This window comes from Trifolium pratense, linkage group LG7 (assembly GCF_020283565.1).
Source record: "Trifolium pratense cultivar HEN17-A07 linkage group LG7, ARS_RC_1.1, whole genome shotgun sequence".
In the NCBI taxonomy this organism is placed as follows: Eukaryota; Viridiplantae; Streptophyta; class Magnoliopsida; order Fabales; family Fabaceae; genus Trifolium; species Trifolium pratense.
This window is the reverse complement of record NC_060065.1, coordinates 40,369,839-40,388,088: the sequence shown is the minus strand read 5'-3', so window position 1 is coordinate 40,388,088 and position 18,250 is coordinate 40,369,839. Positions and strand designations below refer to the sequence as shown.

The 18,250-nt window shown below is 31.2% G+C and overlaps 4 protein-coding genes across 4 annotated transcripts; all 4 read right to left on the bottom strand.

Moving 5' to 3' along the window:
• Positions 1-1,713: 1,713 nt before the first annotated feature.
• Positions 1,714-4,226, bottom strand: LOC123898722 (L-tryptophan--pyruvate aminotransferase 1-like). The gene is made up of 5 exons (XM_045949736.1): positions 3,941-4,226; positions 3,499-3,805; positions 2,916-3,199; positions 2,441-2,745; positions 1,714-2,221 (listed from the first exon to the last, which is right to left on the bottom strand). Exons 1-5 carry the CDS (start codon positions 4,042-4,044, stop codon positions 2,034-2,036), a joined length of 1,188 nt encoding a protein of 395 aa, XP_045805692.1. The 5' UTR covers positions 4,045-4,226; the 3' UTR covers positions 1,714-2,033.
• Positions 4,227-5,984: 1,758 nt separating this feature from the next.
• LOC123898741 (L-tryptophan--pyruvate aminotransferase 1-like) lies at positions 5,985-8,498 on the bottom strand. The gene is made up of 5 exons (XM_045949753.1): positions 8,213-8,498; positions 7,771-8,077; positions 7,188-7,471; positions 6,713-7,017; positions 5,985-6,492 (listed from the first exon to the last, which is right to left on the bottom strand). The coding sequence occupies exons 1-5, from the start codon at positions 8,314-8,316 to the stop codon at positions 6,305-6,307; spliced, it is 1,188 nt and encodes a 395-aa protein (XP_045805709.1). The 5' UTR covers positions 8,317-8,498; the 3' UTR covers positions 5,985-6,304.
• A 1,770-nt stretch (positions 8,499-10,268) lies between these two features.
• LOC123898709 (L-tryptophan--pyruvate aminotransferase 1-like) lies at positions 10,269-12,782 on the bottom strand. The gene is made up of 5 exons (XM_045949724.1): positions 12,497-12,782; positions 12,055-12,361; positions 11,472-11,755; positions 10,997-11,301; positions 10,269-10,776 (listed from the first exon to the last, which is right to left on the bottom strand). Exons 1-5 carry the CDS (start codon positions 12,598-12,600, stop codon positions 10,589-10,591), a joined length of 1,188 nt encoding a protein of 395 aa, XP_045805680.1. The 5' UTR covers positions 12,601-12,782; the 3' UTR covers positions 10,269-10,588.
• A 1,748-nt stretch (positions 12,783-14,530) lies between these two features.
• On the bottom strand, positions 14,531-17,042 carry LOC123898708 (L-tryptophan--pyruvate aminotransferase 1-like). The gene is made up of 5 exons (XM_045949723.1): positions 16,757-17,042; positions 16,316-16,622; positions 15,733-16,016; positions 15,258-15,562; positions 14,531-15,038 (listed from the first exon to the last, which is right to left on the bottom strand). Exons 1-5 carry the CDS (start codon positions 16,858-16,860, stop codon positions 14,851-14,853), a joined length of 1,188 nt encoding a protein of 395 aa, XP_045805679.1. The 5' UTR covers positions 16,861-17,042; the 3' UTR covers positions 14,531-14,850.
• Between the last annotated feature and the right edge of the window lie 1,208 nt (positions 17,043-18,250).

The window sequence follows — 18,250 nt, the reverse complement described above, 5'->3', positions numbered from 1 at the left end:
ATATTTAACCATTGCGATGGTTCATAAAAAAAAAACTTGACTATTTTGTGTTCTTGCCATATTTGACCATTGCGTTGGTTCATAAAAAAATTGACATTTGCGTTGCAATGAGGATGAATCAACACGCCGACATCTAAGGTTTAAAAAACATCTAAATGCATTGAATGTGTATAGTAATATTCAGCAAAAAAAATATAGTGATAATATAAGCAAAAAACAATCAGATAAGCAAAATAAAAATTACATTAGCAGATAATATTCCTATATTTATTAACAAAATTCATTGTATATGATTAGGAACCTCCCCCCCTCTAATCCATCGTATATGATCCATTAGCAGATAATATTATTTTATATTTTTAACAGAATACGTGGTATATGATTAGCAACATCCCCTCTAATATGTTGATCCATCTTCTTCTTTAATAAGTAATTTTATTCAATTATATTAAATTAATTAAATTGTGGGCATTTAGAAGTATTTCTTAATTTATTAAAGAATTGTAAATTTCATTTAATGAATGTGTTTGGTTTTTGTAAGAATATAAGTAGTAAAACATCATTAATTTCGTGTTGGTTTTTTAAAAGAATCAAAATTTTAGGATGGAATTAAAAAGTTAAAAGAACCAAAGATTAGAGACCGAGAGCAATATCTCGTCATTATCCCATCTCTATACCACTGCATACGACAGTTGGTGTTGTAATCAATTTTTTTTTTTGATAAGTTAAGAGCATCTAGGCTTCAAGAAATGAGTAGACGTCTCAACTAAGTTGGCACCCCCAAACATTCTTATACCAAACCTATAGCTCATAATAATATATATATATATATATATATATATATATATATATATATATATATATATATATATATATATATATAAATAGTGGGGGGGCTAGGCCTGACCCTAGAAGAAATAACTGAGACTAAGCAAAACGATAATGGGGGAGTCTGAATTTTTCATTGATGAAAGCTCCCCTGAGAAATTGTGGCAAAGAGTTCCACCAAGTAAAGTCTAAAATAGAATGTCCATGGTTAGCAAGTCGATCCGCACATGTGTTTTAATCAATCAAAATTAGACATAACATTATAATAACACTGTAGCATCGTTCACTTTAATTTATAACTTATCTTGGCAACTCCTGTCGAGGCACTCTCTGGAAAACTCTTATTTGCCTTTGCTGACTAATAATCAAAAGTTTCTGCATAATTTGGTAGAGTTATTTGTGATAGATAGTGAATCATTTGCTATTGGGAGACATTGGTGATTGCAGAGCTTATTTTTTGGAGTAAAAGTGGGAAGGGTGATGAAGAAGTTTATAATGCATCAGTTGTTAGTAACATAGTGTAGCTAGATGAATCCATCGTTGTTGGTACTGCAAATGGGATTAGTTTGATTTTGTCTGTTATTGAGTGGACATATAGTATAATTATCTTAATTTTTAACTTTTTTTAAAATAAAATAAAAAATGTCTTTTTGAGTTTTCTAAGTTTGTAATGAATTATTTTAATATGTTAATTTACTAATTTTCAATGTGGCCAAATGACATAATGCCACATTATAAAACTTTTAAGATCATTTGAGTATTAGTTATTGCAAAAATATAGAGGAATGCATCAGCAACACTTCGGAAGCTATTAATCTTTTTGATAGAAAATGTTTTTGGGGAAATTTTGCTCTTAAAATTGATTTCAATAATGTCATGTTATTAACAATTCAATATTCGGTAAAATTTTGTAAAGAAAACATAAACTATGAATTTAAAACATATAAATCATTCTTGTCAAAAAAAAGAAAGAAAAAAAACATATAAATCATTGACTATGAACTCACTTTAGGCCAAAATTAAATTCTATATAAATGATTTCTATCAAAATTGAACTAATAATTAAGATCCACGACTCCTATCTATGATGTTTAATCATCAAACATCCTCTATCTTAATAGCATAAATGATGTATTTTTATATATTTTGATGAAACTCAAGCTATCTAGCTAACACTACATATGACATTTTTTATGGTTCCAACATCATTCCCTTTTAGCATTTGACAATCTTGTACATAATTCAATGAACTCGTCCTCTGTACCAATCATGCTAACCCTAACATACTTTGCATCGACACCAAATCTCCCCCCTCCTCTTGTACGAATCTTCAATTTTTCCAAATAACTCTCGCCATCTTTTATGCCCTCCAAGCACTTCAACCATGCAAAAGCTGTATAGGAATTTTAAAAAAAAAATTAGTGAAAAACAAAAATCAACAAAACACTAATAACTAGTGGAAATATGTAACTCATGCATTTTTAATCGAAAGTGTTGTCAGATGGCTAATATTGACATGACACGAAAACATGTAACACATTTAATAAATTCATTTTCAGATTTACTATTGGTGTCCATGTGTTTTCAGATTTCATAGGTGAAAATATATTACCTGGGTATTGCTCAGATAAGTCCTTGTTGAAGTGACAATAGGAAGTTGGGTATTTGGTCAAGGTAAAAACCTTGCTTTTCTCAATAGCTCCCTTAAATTTCTCCCACCTTTCTTTCATGAGTCTTTTGCTATAATCAAAAAAGAGGTGATCAGATTCAATGGACTTTAAATTTTTGTAACCATCACAAATCACTCCAATCATCTTAGCAGCTCGAATTTGGGATTCTCTTGACACGCCAATGGAGTTTAACTGTACGAATCTTATCATCTTTTTAGCAACTTCAATGTCTTTTACAAATGCCCACCTGCGTCACAAAATAAAATAAAATGAACCAATTAGCAAATACATTGCAATAGTAATTGTGGCTATATAGACCGTATTTTCTCCCATTTTATCTCGATATAAAAGTTTGTTGCAAGATTGCAAATGCAACAGCAAGCGTTACATAGAATATGGTCGATATCACGAACTCACCCGATACGCGAACCAGCATGACCGGTGCATTTGGAGAATGTGAAGACCATAACATCATGGTCAAGCTGATCAGTAATGGGAGTGTATTGCGGCCAGTAATAGGCCAAGTCATAAATGATTTTCCCTTCAACTCCAGAGTTCACTAGCGGTACACGAAGAGTCCCATCAGGGTTATTTGGGGAGGTCACAACCTCTATGTAAGGTTCATCTTTATCATACAGAGCAGCATCACCGGTCCATTGAAATAGCCTTGATTGCAAGATATCAGTTGCGTCTTTGTATTCCTGCAAATTAAACACAAGCGGCGTTCTTAGTAAACCTTTCAATCAAACACTAATAAGTCATGATTTATATGTAGGATTAGATCAAGCCATTTCATGAAGTAATTTCGAAATTGAAAAATATATTTTAAATATTTTTTATTCATAAAAAAATTCAGCGAGACTCAAACTACATATCTTTTGTATTTTCAAAGGACAAAGTGAAAAGTAGAATTTGTAGGAACAAATATTTTTTAAAATGAATAAATTGTTTGTAAATAAATCTTACTCAGCTAAAATAATTGAAACTAAAGAAAAATTACCGAATAATAAGGTGCAGCAGCAACAACATTAATGGGACGATGAGAGGATTCTGAAGGAGAGAGTGCATAAAGAAGAGCTTGGTAGAGTTGAGAAGAACCTGTCCCTAATACTAAGAACTTATCTTTTGTGACAGCATTACCGACCACATTGTGGAGCCTCAAAATTGCATCCCTCATTTGTGGCACCATATACCAACATAAGTTGTTTGTATCACCAAGGTAACTCATCCATTCGTCACCTTTGATCTCTACCGTACATTCATCTCTCACCTTCTCCCAATATGGCCGGAATGCCACTGGATCACCCCTGCCAAATTTTGCCCCTTAAATAATTAACTTGTGTCTAAAAATAAAAATAACAATAATAATATATAATAATAATAATAATTGCATAGTAAAATAATACGACTTGTAAATGGAGGTGGAAATAAAGATAATTTACTTCTCAACATTGACAAAGGAATTGCGTGAGAAAGTAGAGAGGGGTATTGTTGTGCCATTGGAATGTGACAAAGGTGAAGTACCATTAATAGTAGAGACCACCATTCTTTAATATATTAATATGCTTTTTGTTTTGTTGATGACGATGTGTGTTTATATCTTTCACTCTTGGTTGTTTTTTGTTTTTATTTAGTTGTTATAGTTTGCATTCATATATATAGTGAGAGGAAAAACATTATGTGAAGGAGATGAATAATAATATCTCCTTTATTTGTCTCCCTAATTCATTCTCCCTTTTATATAATGTTATTCTTTTTTTGATCTTAACATATTTAACCATTGCGATGGTTCATAAAAAAAAAACTTGACTATTTTGTGTTCTTGCCATATTTGACCATTGCGTTGGTTCATAAAAAAATTGACATTTGCGTTGCAATGAGGATGAATCAACACGCCGACATCTAAGGTTTAAAAAACATCTAAATGCATTGAATGTGTATAGTAATATTCAGCAAAAAAAATATAGTGATAATATAAGCAAAAAACAATCAGATAAGCAAAATAAAAATTACATTAGCAGATAATATTCCTATATTTATTAACAAAATTCATTGTATATGATTAGGAACCTCCCCCCCTCTAATCCATCGTATATGATCCATTAGCAGATAATATTATTTTATATTTTTAACAGAATACGTGGTATATGATTAGCAACATCCCCTCTAATATGTTGATCCATCTTCTTCTTTAATAAGTAATTTTATTCAATTATATTAAATTAATTAAATTGTGGGCATTTAGAAGTATTTCTTAATTTATTAAAGAATTGTAAATTTCATTTAATGAATGTGTTTGGTTTTTGTAAGAATATAAGTAGTAAAACATCATTAATTTCGTGTTGGTTTTTTAAAAGAATCAAAATTTTAGGATGGAATTAAAAAGTTAAAAGAACCAAAGATTAGAGACCGAGAGCAATATCTCGTCATTATCCCATCTCTATACCACTGCATACGACAGTTGGTGTTGTAATCAATTTTTTTTTTTGATAAGTTAAGAGCATCTAGGCTTCAAGAAATGAGTAGACGTCTCAACTAAGTTGGCACCCCCAAACATTCTTATACCAAACCTATAGCTCATAATAATATATATATATATATATATATATATATATATATATATATATATATATATATATATAGAAAAAGATATTTACAAAAGAGGGGGGCTAGGCCTGACCCTAGAAGAAATAACTGAGACTAAGCAAAACGATAATGGGGGAGTCTGAATTTTTCATTGATGAAAGCTCCCCTGAGAAATTGTGGCAAAGAGTTCCACCAAGTAAAGTCTAAAATAGAATGTCCATGGTTAGCAAGTCGATCCGCACATGTGTTTTAATCAATCAAAATTAGACATAACATTATAATAACACTGTAGCATCGTTCACTTTAATTTATAACTTATCTTGGCAACTCCTGTCGAGGCACTCTCTGGAAAACTCTTATTTGCCTTTGCTGACTAATAATCAAAAGTTTCTGCATAATTTGGTAGAGTTATTTGTGATAGATAGTGAATCATTTGCTATTGGGAGACATTGGTGATTGCAGAGCTTATTTTTTGGAGTAAAAGTGGGAAGGGTGATGAAGAAGTTTATAATGCATCAGTTGTTAGTAACATAGTGTAGCTAGATGAATCCATCGTTGTTGGTACTGCAAATGGGATTAGTTTGATTTTGTCTGTTATTGAGTGGACATATAGTATAATTATCTTAATTTTTAACTTTTTTTAAAATAAAATAAAAAATGTCTTTTTGAGTTTTCTAAGTTTGTAATGAATTATTTTAATATGTTAATTTACTAATTTTCAATGTGGCCAAATGACATAATGCCACATTATAAAACTTTTAAGATCATTTGAGTATTAGTTATTGCAAAAATATAGAGGAATGCATCAGCAACACTTCGGAAGCTATTAATCTTTTTGATAGAAAATGTTTTTGGGGAAATTTTGCTCTTAAAATTGATTTCAATAATGTCATGTTATTAACAATTCAATATTCGGTAAAATTTTGTAAAGAAAACATAAACTATGAATTTAAAACATATAAATCATTCTTGTCAAAAAAAAGAAAGAAAAAAAACATATAAATCATTGACTATGAACTCACTTTAGGCCAAAATTAAATTCTATATAAATGATTTCTATCAAAATTGAACTAATAATTAAGATCCACGACTCCTATCTATGATGTTTAATCATCAAACATCCTCTATCTTAATAGCATAAATGATGTATTTTTATATATTTTGATGAAACTCAAGCTATCTAGCTAACACTACATATGACATTTTTTATGGTTCCAACATCATTCCCTTTTAGCATTTGACAATCTTGTACATAATTCAATGAACTCGTCCTCTGTACCAATCATGCTAACCCTAACATACTTTGCATCGACACCAAATCTCCCCCCTCCTCTTGTACGAATCTTCAATTTTTCCAAATAACTCTCGCCATCTTTTATGCCCTCCAAGCACTTCAACCATGCAAAAGCTGTATAGGAATTTTAAAAAAAAAAATTAGTGAAAAACAAAAATCAACAAAACACTAATAACTAGTGGAAATATGTAACTCATGCATTTTTAATCGAAAGTGTTGTCAGATGGCTAATATTGACATGACACGAAAACATGTAACACATTTAATAAATTCATTTTCAGATTTACTATTGGTGTCCATGTGTTTTCAGATTTCATAGGTGAAAATATATTACCTGGGTATTGCTCAGATAAGTCCTTGTTGAAGTGACAATAGGAAGTTGGGTATTTGGTCAAGGTAAAAACCTTGCTTTTCTCAATAGCTCCCTTAAATTTCTCCCACCTTTCTTTCATGAGTCTTTTGCTATAATCAAAAAAGAGGTGATCAGATTCAATGGACTTTAAATTTTTGTAACCATCACAAATCACTCCAATCATCTTAGCAGCTCGAATTTGGGATTCTCTTGACACGCCAATGGAGTTTAACTGTACGAATCTTATCATCTTTTTAGCAACTTCAATGTCTTTTACAAATGCCCACCTGCGTCACAAAATAAAATAAAATGAACCAATTAGCAAATACATTGCAATAGTAATTGTGGCTATATAGACCGTATTTTCTCCCATTTTATCTCGATATAAAAGTTTGTTGCAAGATTGCAAATGCAACAGCAAGCGTTACATAGAATATGGTCGATATCACGAACTCACCCGATACGCGAACCAGCATGACCGGTGCATTTGGAGAATGTGAAGACCATAACATCATGGTCAAGCTGATCAGTAATGGGAGTGTATTGCGGCCAGTAATAGGCCAAGTCATAAATGATTTTCCCTTCAACTCCAGAGTTCACTAGCGGTACACGAAGAGTCCCATCAGGGTTATTTGGGGAGGTCACAACCTCTATGTAAGGTTCATCTTTATCATACAGAGCAGCATCACCGGTCCATTGAAATAGCCTTGATTGCAAGATATCAGTTGCGTCTTTGTATTCCTGCAAATTAAACACAAGCGGCGTTCTTAGTAAACCTTTCAATCAAACACTAATAAGTCATGATTTATATGTAGGATTAGATCAAGCCATTTCATGAAGTAATTTCGAAATTGAAAAATATATTTTAAATATTTTTTATTCATAAAAAAATTCAGCGAGACTCAAACTACATATCTTTTGTATTTTCAAAGGACAAAGTGAAAAGTAGAATTTGTAGGAACAAATATTTTTTAAAATGAATAAATTGTTTGTAAATAAATCTTACTCAGCTAAAATAATTGAAACTAAAGAAAAATTACCGAATAATAAGGTGCAGCAGCAACAACATTAATGGGACGATGAGAGGATTCTGAAGGAGAGAGTGCATAAAGAAGAGCTTGGTAGAGTTGAGAAGAACCTGTCCCTAATACTAAGAACTTATCTTTTGTGACAGCATTACCGACCACATTGTGGAGCCTCAAAATTGCATCCCTCATTTGTGGCACCATATACCAACATAAGTTGTTTGTATCACCAAGGTAACTCATCCATTCGTCACCTTTGATCTCTACCGTACATTCATCTCTCACCTTCTCCCAATATGGCCGGAATGCCACTGGATCACCCCTGCCAAATTTTGCCCCTTAAATAATTAACTTGTGTCTAAAAATAAAAATAACAATAATAATATATAATAATAATAATAATTGCATAGTAAAATAATACGACTTGTAAATGGAGGTGGAAATAAAGATAATTTACTTCTCAACATTGACAAAGGAATTGCGTGAGAAAGTAGAGAGGGGTATTGTTGTGCCATTGGAATGTGACAAAGGTGAAGTACCATTAATAGTAGAGACCACCATTCTTTAATATATTAATATGCTTTTTGTTTTGTTGATGACGATGTGTGTTTATATCTTTCACTCTTGGTTGTTTTTTGTTTTTATTTAGTTGTTATAGTTTGCATTCATATATATAGTGAGAGGAAAAACATTATGTGAAGGAGATGAATAATAATATCTCCTTTATTTGTCTCCCTAATTCATTCTCCCTTTTATATAATGTTATTCTTTTTTTGATCTTAACATATTTAACCATTGCGATGGTTCATAAAAAAAAAACTTGACTATTTTGTGTTCTTGCCATATTTGACCATTGCGTTGGTTCATAAAAAAATTGACATTTGCGTTGCAATGAGGATGAATCAACACGCCGACATCTAAGGTTTAAAAAACATCTAAATGCATTGAATGTGTATAGTAATATTCAGCAAAAAAAATATAGTGATAATATAAGCAAAAAACAATCAGATAAGCAAAATAAAAATTACATTAGCAGATAATATTCCTATATTTATTAACAAAATTCATTGTATATGATTAGGAACCTCCCCCCCTCTAATCCATCGTATATGATCCATTAGCAGATAATATTATTTTATATTTTTAACAGAATACGTGGTATATGATTAGCAACATCCCCTCTAATATGTTGATCCATCTTCTTCTTTAATAAGTAATTTTATTCAATTATATTAAATTAATTAAATTGTGGGCATTTAGAAGTATTTCTTAATTTATTAAAGAATTGTAAATTTCATTTAATGAATGTGTTTGGTTTTTGTAAGAATATAAGTAGTAAAACATCATTAATTTCGTGTTGGTTTTTTAAAAGAATCAAAATTTTAGGATGGAATTAAAAAGTTAAAAGAACCAAAGATTAGAGACCGAGAGCAATATCTCGTCATTATCCCATCTCTATACCACTGCATACGACAGTTGGTGTTGTAATCAATTTTTTTTTTTGATAAGTTAAGAGCATCTAGGCTTCAAGAAATGAGTAGACGTCTCAACTAAGTTGGCACCCCCAAACATTCTTATACCAAACCTATAGCTCATAATAATATATATATATATATATATATATATATATATATATATATATATATATATATATATATATATATAAATAGAAAAAGATATTTACAAAAGAGGGGGGCTAGGCCTGACCCTAGAAGAAATAACTGAGACTAAGCAAAACGATAATGGGGGAGTCTGAATTTTTCATTGATGAAAGCTCCCCTGAGAAATTGTGGCAAAGAGTTCCACCAAGTAAAGTCTAAAATAGAATGTCCATGGTTAGCAAGTCGATCCGCACATGTGTTTTAATCAATCAAAATTAGACATAACATTATAATAACACTGTAGCATCGTTCACTTTAATTTATAACTTATCTTGGCAACTCCTGTCGAGGCACTCTCTGGAAAACTCTTATTTGCCTTTGCTGACTAATAATCAAAAGTTTCTGCATAATTTGGTAGAGTTATTTGTGATAGATAGTGAATCATTTGCTATTGGGAGACATTGGTGATTGCAGAGCTTATTTTTTGGAGTAAAAGTGGGAAGGGTGATGAAGAAGTTTATAATGCATCAGTTGTTAGTAACATAGTGTAGCTAGATGAATCCATCGTTGTTGGTACTGCAAATGGGATTAGTTTGATTTTGTCTGTTATTGAGTGGACATATAGTATAATTATCTTAATTTTTAACTTTTTTTAAAATAAAATAAAAAATGTCTTTTTGAGTTTTCTAAGTTTGTAATGAATTATTTTAATATGTTAATTTACTAATTTTCAATGTGGCCAAATGACATAATGCCACATTATAAAACTTTTAAGATCATTTGAGTATTAGTTATTGCAAAAATATAGAGGAATGCATCAGCAACACTTCGGAAGCTATTAATCTTTTTGATAGAAAATGTTTTTGGGGAAATTTTGCTCTTAAAATTGATTTCAATAATGTCATGTTATTAACAATTCAATATTCGGTAAAATTTTGTAAAGAAAACATAAACTATGAATTTAAAACATATAAATCATTCTTGTCAAAAAAAAGAAAGAAAAAAAACATATAAATCATTGACTATGAACTCACTTTAGGCCAAAATTAAATTCTATATAAATGATTTCTATCAAAATTGAACTAATAATTAAGATCCACGACTCCTATCTATGATGTTTAATCATCAAACATCCTCTATCTTAATAGCATAAATGATGTATTTTTATATATTTTGATGAAACTCAAGCTATCTAGCTAACACTACATATGACATTTTTTATGGTTCCAACATCATTCCCTTTTAGCATTTGACAATCTTGTACATAATTCAATGAACTCGTCCTCTGTACCAATCATGCTAACCCTAACATACTTTGCATCGACACCAAATCTCCCCCCTCCTCTTGTACGAATCTTCAATTTTTCCAAATAACTCTCGCCATCTTTTATGCCCTCCAAGCACTTCAACCATGCAAAAGCTGTATAGGAATTTTAAAAAAAAAAATTAGTGAAAAACAAAAATCAACAAAACACTAATAACTAGTGGAAATATGTAACTCATGCATTTTTAATCGAAAGTGTTGTCAGATGGCTAATATTGACATGACACGAAAACATGTAACACATTTAATAAATTCATTTTCAGATTTACTATTGGTGTCCATGTGTTTTCAGATTTCATAGGTGAAAATATATTACCTGGGTATTGCTCAGATAAGTCCTTGTTGAAGTGACAATAGGAAGTTGGGTATTTGGTCAAGGTAAAAACCTTGCTTTTCTCAATAGCTCCCTTAAATTTCTCCCACCTTTCTTTCATGAGTCTTTTGCTATAATCAAAAAAGAGGTGATCAGATTCAATGGACTTTAAATTTTTGTAACCATCACAAATCACTCCAATCATCTTAGCAGCTCGAATTTGGGATTCTCTTGACACGCCAATGGAGTTTAACTGTACGAATCTTATCATCTTTTTAGCAACTTCAATGTCTTTTACAAATGCCCACCTGCGTCACAAAATAAAATAAAATGAACCAATTAGCAAATACATTGCAATAGTAATTGTGGCTATATAGACCGTATTTTCTCCCATTTTATCTCGATATAAAAGTTTGTTGCAAGATTGCAAATGCAACAGCAAGCGTTACATAGAATATGGTCGATATCACGAACTCACCCGATACGCGAACCAGCATGACCGGTGCATTTGGAGAATGTGAAGACCATAACATCATGGTCAAGCTGATCAGTAATGGGAGTGTATTGCGGCCAGTAATAGGCCAAGTCATAAATGATTTTCCCTTCAACTCCAGAGTTCACTAGCGGTACACGAAGAGTCCCATCAGGGTTATTTGGGGAGGTCACAACCTCTATGTAAGGTTCATCTTTATCATACAGAGCAGCATCACCGGTCCATTGAAATAGCCTTGATTGCAAGATATCAGTTGCGTCTTTGTATTCCTGCAAATTAAACACAAGCGGCGTTCTTAGTAAACCTTTCAATCAAACACTAATAAGTCATGATTTATATGTAGGATTAGATCAAGCCATTTCATGAAGTAATTTCGAAATTGAAAAATATATTTTAAATATTTTTTATTCATAAAAAAATTCAGCGAGACTCAAACTACATATCTTTTGTATTTTCAAAGGACAAAGTGAAAAGTAGAATTTGTAGGAACAAATATTTTTTAAAATGAATAAATTGTTTGTAAATAAATCTTACTCAGCTAAAATAATTGAAACTAAAGAAAAATTACCGAATAATAAGGTGCAGCAGCAACAACATTAATGGGACGATGAGAGGATTCTGAAGGAGAGAGTGCATAAAGAAGAGCTTGGTAGAGTTGAGAAGAACCTGTCCCTAATACTAAGAACTTATCTTTTGTGACAGCATTACCGACCACATTGTGGAGCCTCAAAATTGCATCCCTCATTTGTGGCACCATATACCAACATAAGTTGTTTGTATCACCAAGGTAACTCATCCATTCGTCACCTTTGATCTCTACCGTACATTCATCTCTCACCTTCTCCCAATATGGCCGGAATGCCACTGGATCACCCCTGCCAAATTTTGCCCCTTAAATAATTAACTTGTGTCTAAAAATAAAAATAACAATAATAATATATAATAATAATAATAATTGCATAGTAAAATAATACGACTTGTAAATGGAGGTGGAAATAAAGATAATTTACTTCTCAACATTGACAAAGGAATTGCGTGAGAAAGTAGAGAGGGGTATTGTTGTGCCATTGGAATGTGACAAAGGTGAAGTACCATTAATAGTAGAGACCACCATTCTTTAATATATTAATATGCTTTTTGTTTTGTTGATGACGATGTGTGTTTATATCTTTCACTCTTGGTTGTTTTTTGTTTTTATTTAGTTGTTATAGTTTGCATTCATATATATAGTGAGAGGAAAAACATTATGTGAAGGAGATGAATAATAATATCTCCTTTATTTGTCTCCCTAATTCATTCTCCCTTTTATATAATGTTATTCTTTTTTTGATCTTAACATATTTAACCATTGCGATGGTTCATAAAAAAAAAACTTGACTATTTTGTGTTCTTGCCATATTTGACCATTGCGTTGGTTCATAAAAAAATTGACATTTGCGTTGCAATGAGGATGAATCAACACGCCGACATCTAAGGTTTAAAAAACATCTAAATGCATTGAATGTGTATAGTAATATTCAGCAAAAAAAAAATAGTGATAATATAAGCAAAAAACAATCAGATAAGCAAAATAAAAATTACATTAGCAGATAATATTCCTATATTTATTAACAAAATTCATTGTATATGATTAGGAACCTCCCCCCCTCTAATCCATCGTATATGATCCATTAGCAGATAATATTATTTTATATTTTTAACAGAATACGTGGTATATGATTAGCAACATCCCCTCTAATATGTTGATCCATCTTCTTCTTTAATAAGTAATTTTATTCAATTATATTAAATTAATTAAATTGTGGGCATTTAGAAGTATTTCTTAATTTATTAAAGAATTGTAAATTTCATTTAATGAATGTGTTTGGTTTTTGTAAGAATATAAGTAGTAAAACATCATTAATTTCGTGTTGGTTTTTTAAAAGAATCAAAATTTTAGGATGGAATTAAAAAGTTAAAAGAACCAAAGATTAGAGACCGAGAGCAATATCTCGTCATTATCCCATCTCTATACCACTGCATACGACAGTTGGTGTTGTAATCAATTTTTTTTTTTGATAAGTTAAGAGCATCTAGGCTTCAAGAAATGAGTAGACGTCTCAACTAAGTTGGCACCCCCAAACATTCTTATACCAAACCTATAGCTCATAATATATATATATATATATATATATATAATATATATATATATATATAAATAGAAAAAGATATTTACAAAAGAGGGGGGCTAGGCCTGACCCTAGAAGAAATAACTGAGACTAAGCAAAACGATAATGGGGGAGTCTGAATTTTTCATTGATGAAAGCTCCCCTGAGAAATTGTGGCAAAGAGTTCCACCAAGTAAAGTCTAAAATAGAATGTCCATGGTTAGCAAGTCGATCCGCACATGTGTTTTAATCAATCAAAATTAGACATAACATTATAATAACACTGTAGCATCGTTCACTTTAATTTATAACTTATCTTGGCAACTCCTGTCGAGGCACTCTCTGGAAAACTCTTATTTGCCTTTGCTGACTAATAATCAAAAGTTTCTGCATAATTTGGTAGAGTTATTTGTGATAGATAGTGAATCATTTGCTATTGGGAGACATTGGTGATTGCAGAGCTTATTTTTTGGAGTAAAAGTGGGAAGGGTGATGAAGAAGTTTATAATGCATCAGTTGTTAGTAACATAGTGTAGCTAGATGAATCCATCGTTGTTGGTACTGCAAATGGGATTAGTTTGATTTTGTCTGTTATTGAGTGGACATATAGTATAATTATCTTAATTTTTAACTTTTTTTAAAATAAAATAAAAAATGTCTTTTTGAGTTTTCTAAGTTTGTAATGAATTATTTTAATATGTTAATTTACTAATTTTCAATGTGGCCAAATGACATAATGCCACATTATAAAACTTTTAAGATCATTTGAGTATTAGTTATTGCAAAAATATAGAGGAATGCATCAGCAACACTTCGGAAGCTATTAATCTTTTTGATAGAAAATGTTTTTGGGGAAATTTTGCTCTTAAAATTGATTTCAATAATGTCATGTTATTAACAATTCAATATTCGGTAAAATTTTGTAAAGAAAACATAAACTATGAATTTAAAACATATAAATCATTCTTGTCAAAAAAAAGAAAGAAAAAAAACATATAAATCATTGACTATGAACTCACTTTAGGCCAAAATTAAATTCTATATAAATGATTTCTATCAAAATTGAACTAATAATTAAGATCCACGACTCCTATCTATGATGTTTAATCATCAAACATCCTCTATCTTAATAGCAGAAATGATGTATTTTTATATATTTTGATGAAACTCAAGCTATCTAGCTAACACTACATATGACATTTTTTATGGTTCCAACATCATTCCCTTTTAGCATTTGACAATCTTGTACATAATTCAATGAACTCGTCCTCTGTACCAATCATGCTAACCCTAACATACTTTGCATCGACACCAAATCTCCCCCCTCCTCTTGTACGAATCTTCAATTTTTCCAAATAACTCTCGCCATCTTTTATGCCCTCCAAGCACTTCAACCATGCAAAAGCTGTATAGGAATTTTAAAAAAAAAATTAGTGAAAAACAAAAATCAACAAAACACTAATAACTAGTGGAAATATGTAACTCATGCATTTTTAATCGAAAGTGTTGTCAGATGGCTAATATTGACATGACACGGAAACATGTAACACATTTAATAAATTCATTTTCAGATTTACTATTGGTGTCCATGTGTTTTCAGATTTCATAGGTGAAAATATATTACCTGGGTATTGCTCAGATAAGTCCTTGTTGAAGTGACAATAGGAAGTTGGGTATTTGGTCAAGGTAAAAACCTTGCTTTTCTCAATAGCTCCCTTAAATTTCTCCCACCTTTCTTTCATGAGTCTTTTGCTATAATCAAAAAAGAGGTGATCAGATTCAATGGACTTTAAATTTTTGTAACCATCACAAATCACTCCAATCATCTTAGCAGCTCGAATTTGGGATTCTCTTGACACGCCAATGGAGTTTAACTGTACGAATCTTATCATCTTTTTAGCAACTTCAATGTCTTTTACAAATGCCCACCTGCGTCACAAAATAAAATAAAATGAACCAATTAGCAAATACATTGCAATAGTAATTGTGGCTATATAGACCGTATTTTCTCCCATTTTATCTCGATATAAAAGTTTGTTGCAAGATTGCAAATGCAACAGCAAGCGTTACATAGAATATGGTCGATATCACGAACTCACCCGATACGCGAACCAGCATGACCGGTGCATTTGGAGAATGTGAAGACCATAACATCATGGTCAAGCTGATCAGTAATGGGAGTGTATTGCGGCCAGTAATAGGCCAAGTCATAAATGATTTTCCCTTCAACTCCAGAGTTCACTACCGGTACACGAAGAGTCCCATCAGGGTTGTTTGGGGAGGTCACAACCTCTATGTAAGGTTCATCTTTATCATACAGAGCAGCATCACCGGTCCATTGAAATAGCCTTGATTGCAAGATATCAGTTGCGTCTTTGTATTCCTGCAAATTAAACACAAGCGGCGTTCTTAGTAAACCTTTCAATCAAACACTAATAAGTCATGATTTATATGTAGGATTAGATCAAGCCATTTCATGAAGTAATTTCGAAATTGAAAAATATATTTTAAATATTTTTTATTCATAAAAAAATTCAGCGAGACTCAAACTACATATCTTTTGTATTTTCAAAGGACAAAGTGAAAAGTAGAATTTGTAGGAACAAATATTTTTTAAAATGAATAAATTGTTTGTAAATAAATCTTACTCAGCTAAAATAATTGAAACTAAAGAAAAATTACCGAATAATAAGGTGCAGCAGCAACAACATTAATGGGACGATGAGAGGATTCTGAAGGAGAGAGTGCATAAAGAAGAGCTTGGTAGAGTTGAGAAGAACCTGTCCCTAATACTAAGAACTTATCTTTTGTGACAGCATTACCGACCACATTGTGGAGCCTCAAAATTGCATCCCTCATTTGTGGCACCATATACCAACATAAGTTGTTTGTATCACCAAGGTAACTCATCCATTCGTCACCTTTGATCTCTACCGTACATTCATCTCTCACCTTCTCCCAATATGGCCGGAATGCCACTGGATCACCCCTGCCAAATTTTGCCCCTTAAATAATTAACTTGTGTCTAAAAATAAAAATAACAATAATAATATATAATAATAATAATAATGCATAGTAAAATAATACGACTTGTAAATGGAGGTGGAAATAAAGATAATTTACTTCTCAACATTGACAAAGGAATTGCGTGAGAAAGTAGAGAGGGGTATTGTTGTGCCATTGGAATGTGACAAAGGTGAAGTACCATTAATAGTAGAGACCACCATTCTTTAATATATTAATATGCTTTTTGTTTTGTTGATGACGATGTGTGTTTATATCTTTCACTCTTGGTTGTTTTTTGTTTTTATTTAGTTGTTATAGTTTGCATTCATATATATAGTGAGAGGAAAAACATTATGTGAAGGAGATGAATAATAATATCTCCTTTATTTGTCTCCCTAATTCATTCTCCCTTTTATATAATGTTATTCTTTTTTTGATCTTAACATATTTAACCATTGCGATGGTTCATAAAAAAAAAACTTGACTATTTTGTGTTCTTGCCATATTTGACCATTGCGTTGGTTCATAAAAAAATTGACATTTGCGTTGCAATGAGGATGAATCAACACGCCGACATCTAAGGTTTAAAAAACATCTAAATGCATTGAATGTGTATAGTAATATTCAGCAAAAAAAAATATAGTGATAATATAAGCAAAAAACAATCAGATAAGCAAAATAAAAATTACATTAGCAGATAATATTCCTATATTTATTAACAAAATTCATTGTATATGATTAGGAACCTCCCCCCCTCTAATCCATCGTATATGATCCATTAGCAGATAATATTATTTTATATTTTTAACAGAATACGTGGTATATGATTAGCAACATCCCCTCTAATATGTTGATCCATCTTCTTCTTTAATAAGTAATTTTATTCAATTATATTAAATTAATTAAATTGTGGGCATTTAGAAGTATTTCTTAATTTATTAAAGAATTGTAAATTTCATTTAATGAATGTGTTTGGTTTTTGTAAGAATATAAGTAGTAAAACATCATTAATTTCGTGTTGGTTTTTTAAAAGAATCAAAATTTTAGGATGGAATTAAAAAGTTAAAAGAACCAAAGATTAGAGACCGAGAGCAATATCTCGTCATTATCCCATCTCTATACCACTGCATACGACAGTTGGTGTTGTAATCAATTTTTTTTTTTTGATAAGTTAAGAGCATCTAGGCTTCAAGAAATGAGTAGACGTCTCAACTAAGTTGGCACCCCCAAACATTCTTATACCAAACCTATAGCTCATAATATATATATATATATATATATATATATATATAGAAAAAGATATTTACAAAAGAGGGGGGCTAGGCCTGACCCTAGAAGAAATAACTGAGACTAAGCAAAACGATAATGGGGGAGTCTGAATTTTTCATTGATGAAAGCTCCCCTGAGAAATTGTGGCAAAGAGTTCCACCAAGTAAAGTCTAAAATAGAATGTCCATGGTTAGCAAGTCGATCCGCACATGTGTTTTAATCAATCAAAATTAGACATAACATTATAATAACACTGTAGCATCGTTCACTTTAATTTATAACTTATCTTGGCAACTCCTGTCGAGGCACTCTCTGGAAAACTCTTATTTGCCTTTGCTGACT

Bases quoted from the DNA above. Each gene is read 5' to 3' on its own strand.
- LOC123898722 (XM_045949736.1), bottom strand. From the start codon at position 4,044: ATGGTGGTCTCTACTATTAATGGTACTTCACCTTTGTCACATTCCAAT. The intron at 3,806-3,940 runs GTAAATTATCTT...AAAATTTGGCAG, and splicing joins TCCTTTGTCAATGTTGAGAA to GGGTGATCCAGTGGCATTCC. The intron at 2,746-2,915 runs GTGAGTTCGTGA...TTTGTGACGCAG, and splicing joins CATGCTGGTTCGCGTATCGG to GTGGGCATTTGTAAAAGACA.
- LOC123898741 (XM_045949753.1), bottom strand. From the start codon at position 8,316: ATGGTGGTCTCTACTATTAATGGTACTTCACCTTTGTCACATTCCAAT. The intron at 8,078-8,212 runs GTAAATTATCTT...AAAATTTGGCAG, and splicing joins TCCTTTGTCAATGTTGAGAA to GGGTGATCCAGTGGCATTCC. The intron at 7,018-7,187 runs GTGAGTTCGTGA...TTTGTGACGCAG, and splicing joins CATGCTGGTTCGCGTATCGG to GTGGGCATTTGTAAAAGACA.
- LOC123898709 (XM_045949724.1), bottom strand. From the start codon at position 12,600: ATGGTGGTCTCTACTATTAATGGTACTTCACCTTTGTCACATTCCAAT. The intron at 12,362-12,496 runs GTAAATTATCTT...AAAATTTGGCAG, and splicing joins TCCTTTGTCAATGTTGAGAA to GGGTGATCCAGTGGCATTCC. The intron at 10,777-10,996 runs GTAATATATTTT...ATTCCTATACAG, and splicing joins CTTATCTGAGCAATACCCAG to CTTTTGCATGGTTGAAGTGC.
- LOC123898708 (XM_045949723.1), bottom strand. From the start codon at position 16,860: ATGGTGGTCTCTACTATTAATGGTACTTCACCTTTGTCACATTCCAAT. The intron at 16,017-16,315 runs GTAATTTTTCTT...TTTAATTTGCAG, and splicing joins CTGCTGCACCTTATTATTCG to GAATACAAAGACGCAACTGA. The intron at 15,039-15,257 runs GTAATATATTTT...ATTCCTATACAG, and splicing joins CTTATCTGAGCAATACCCAG to CTTTTGCATGGTTGAAGTGC.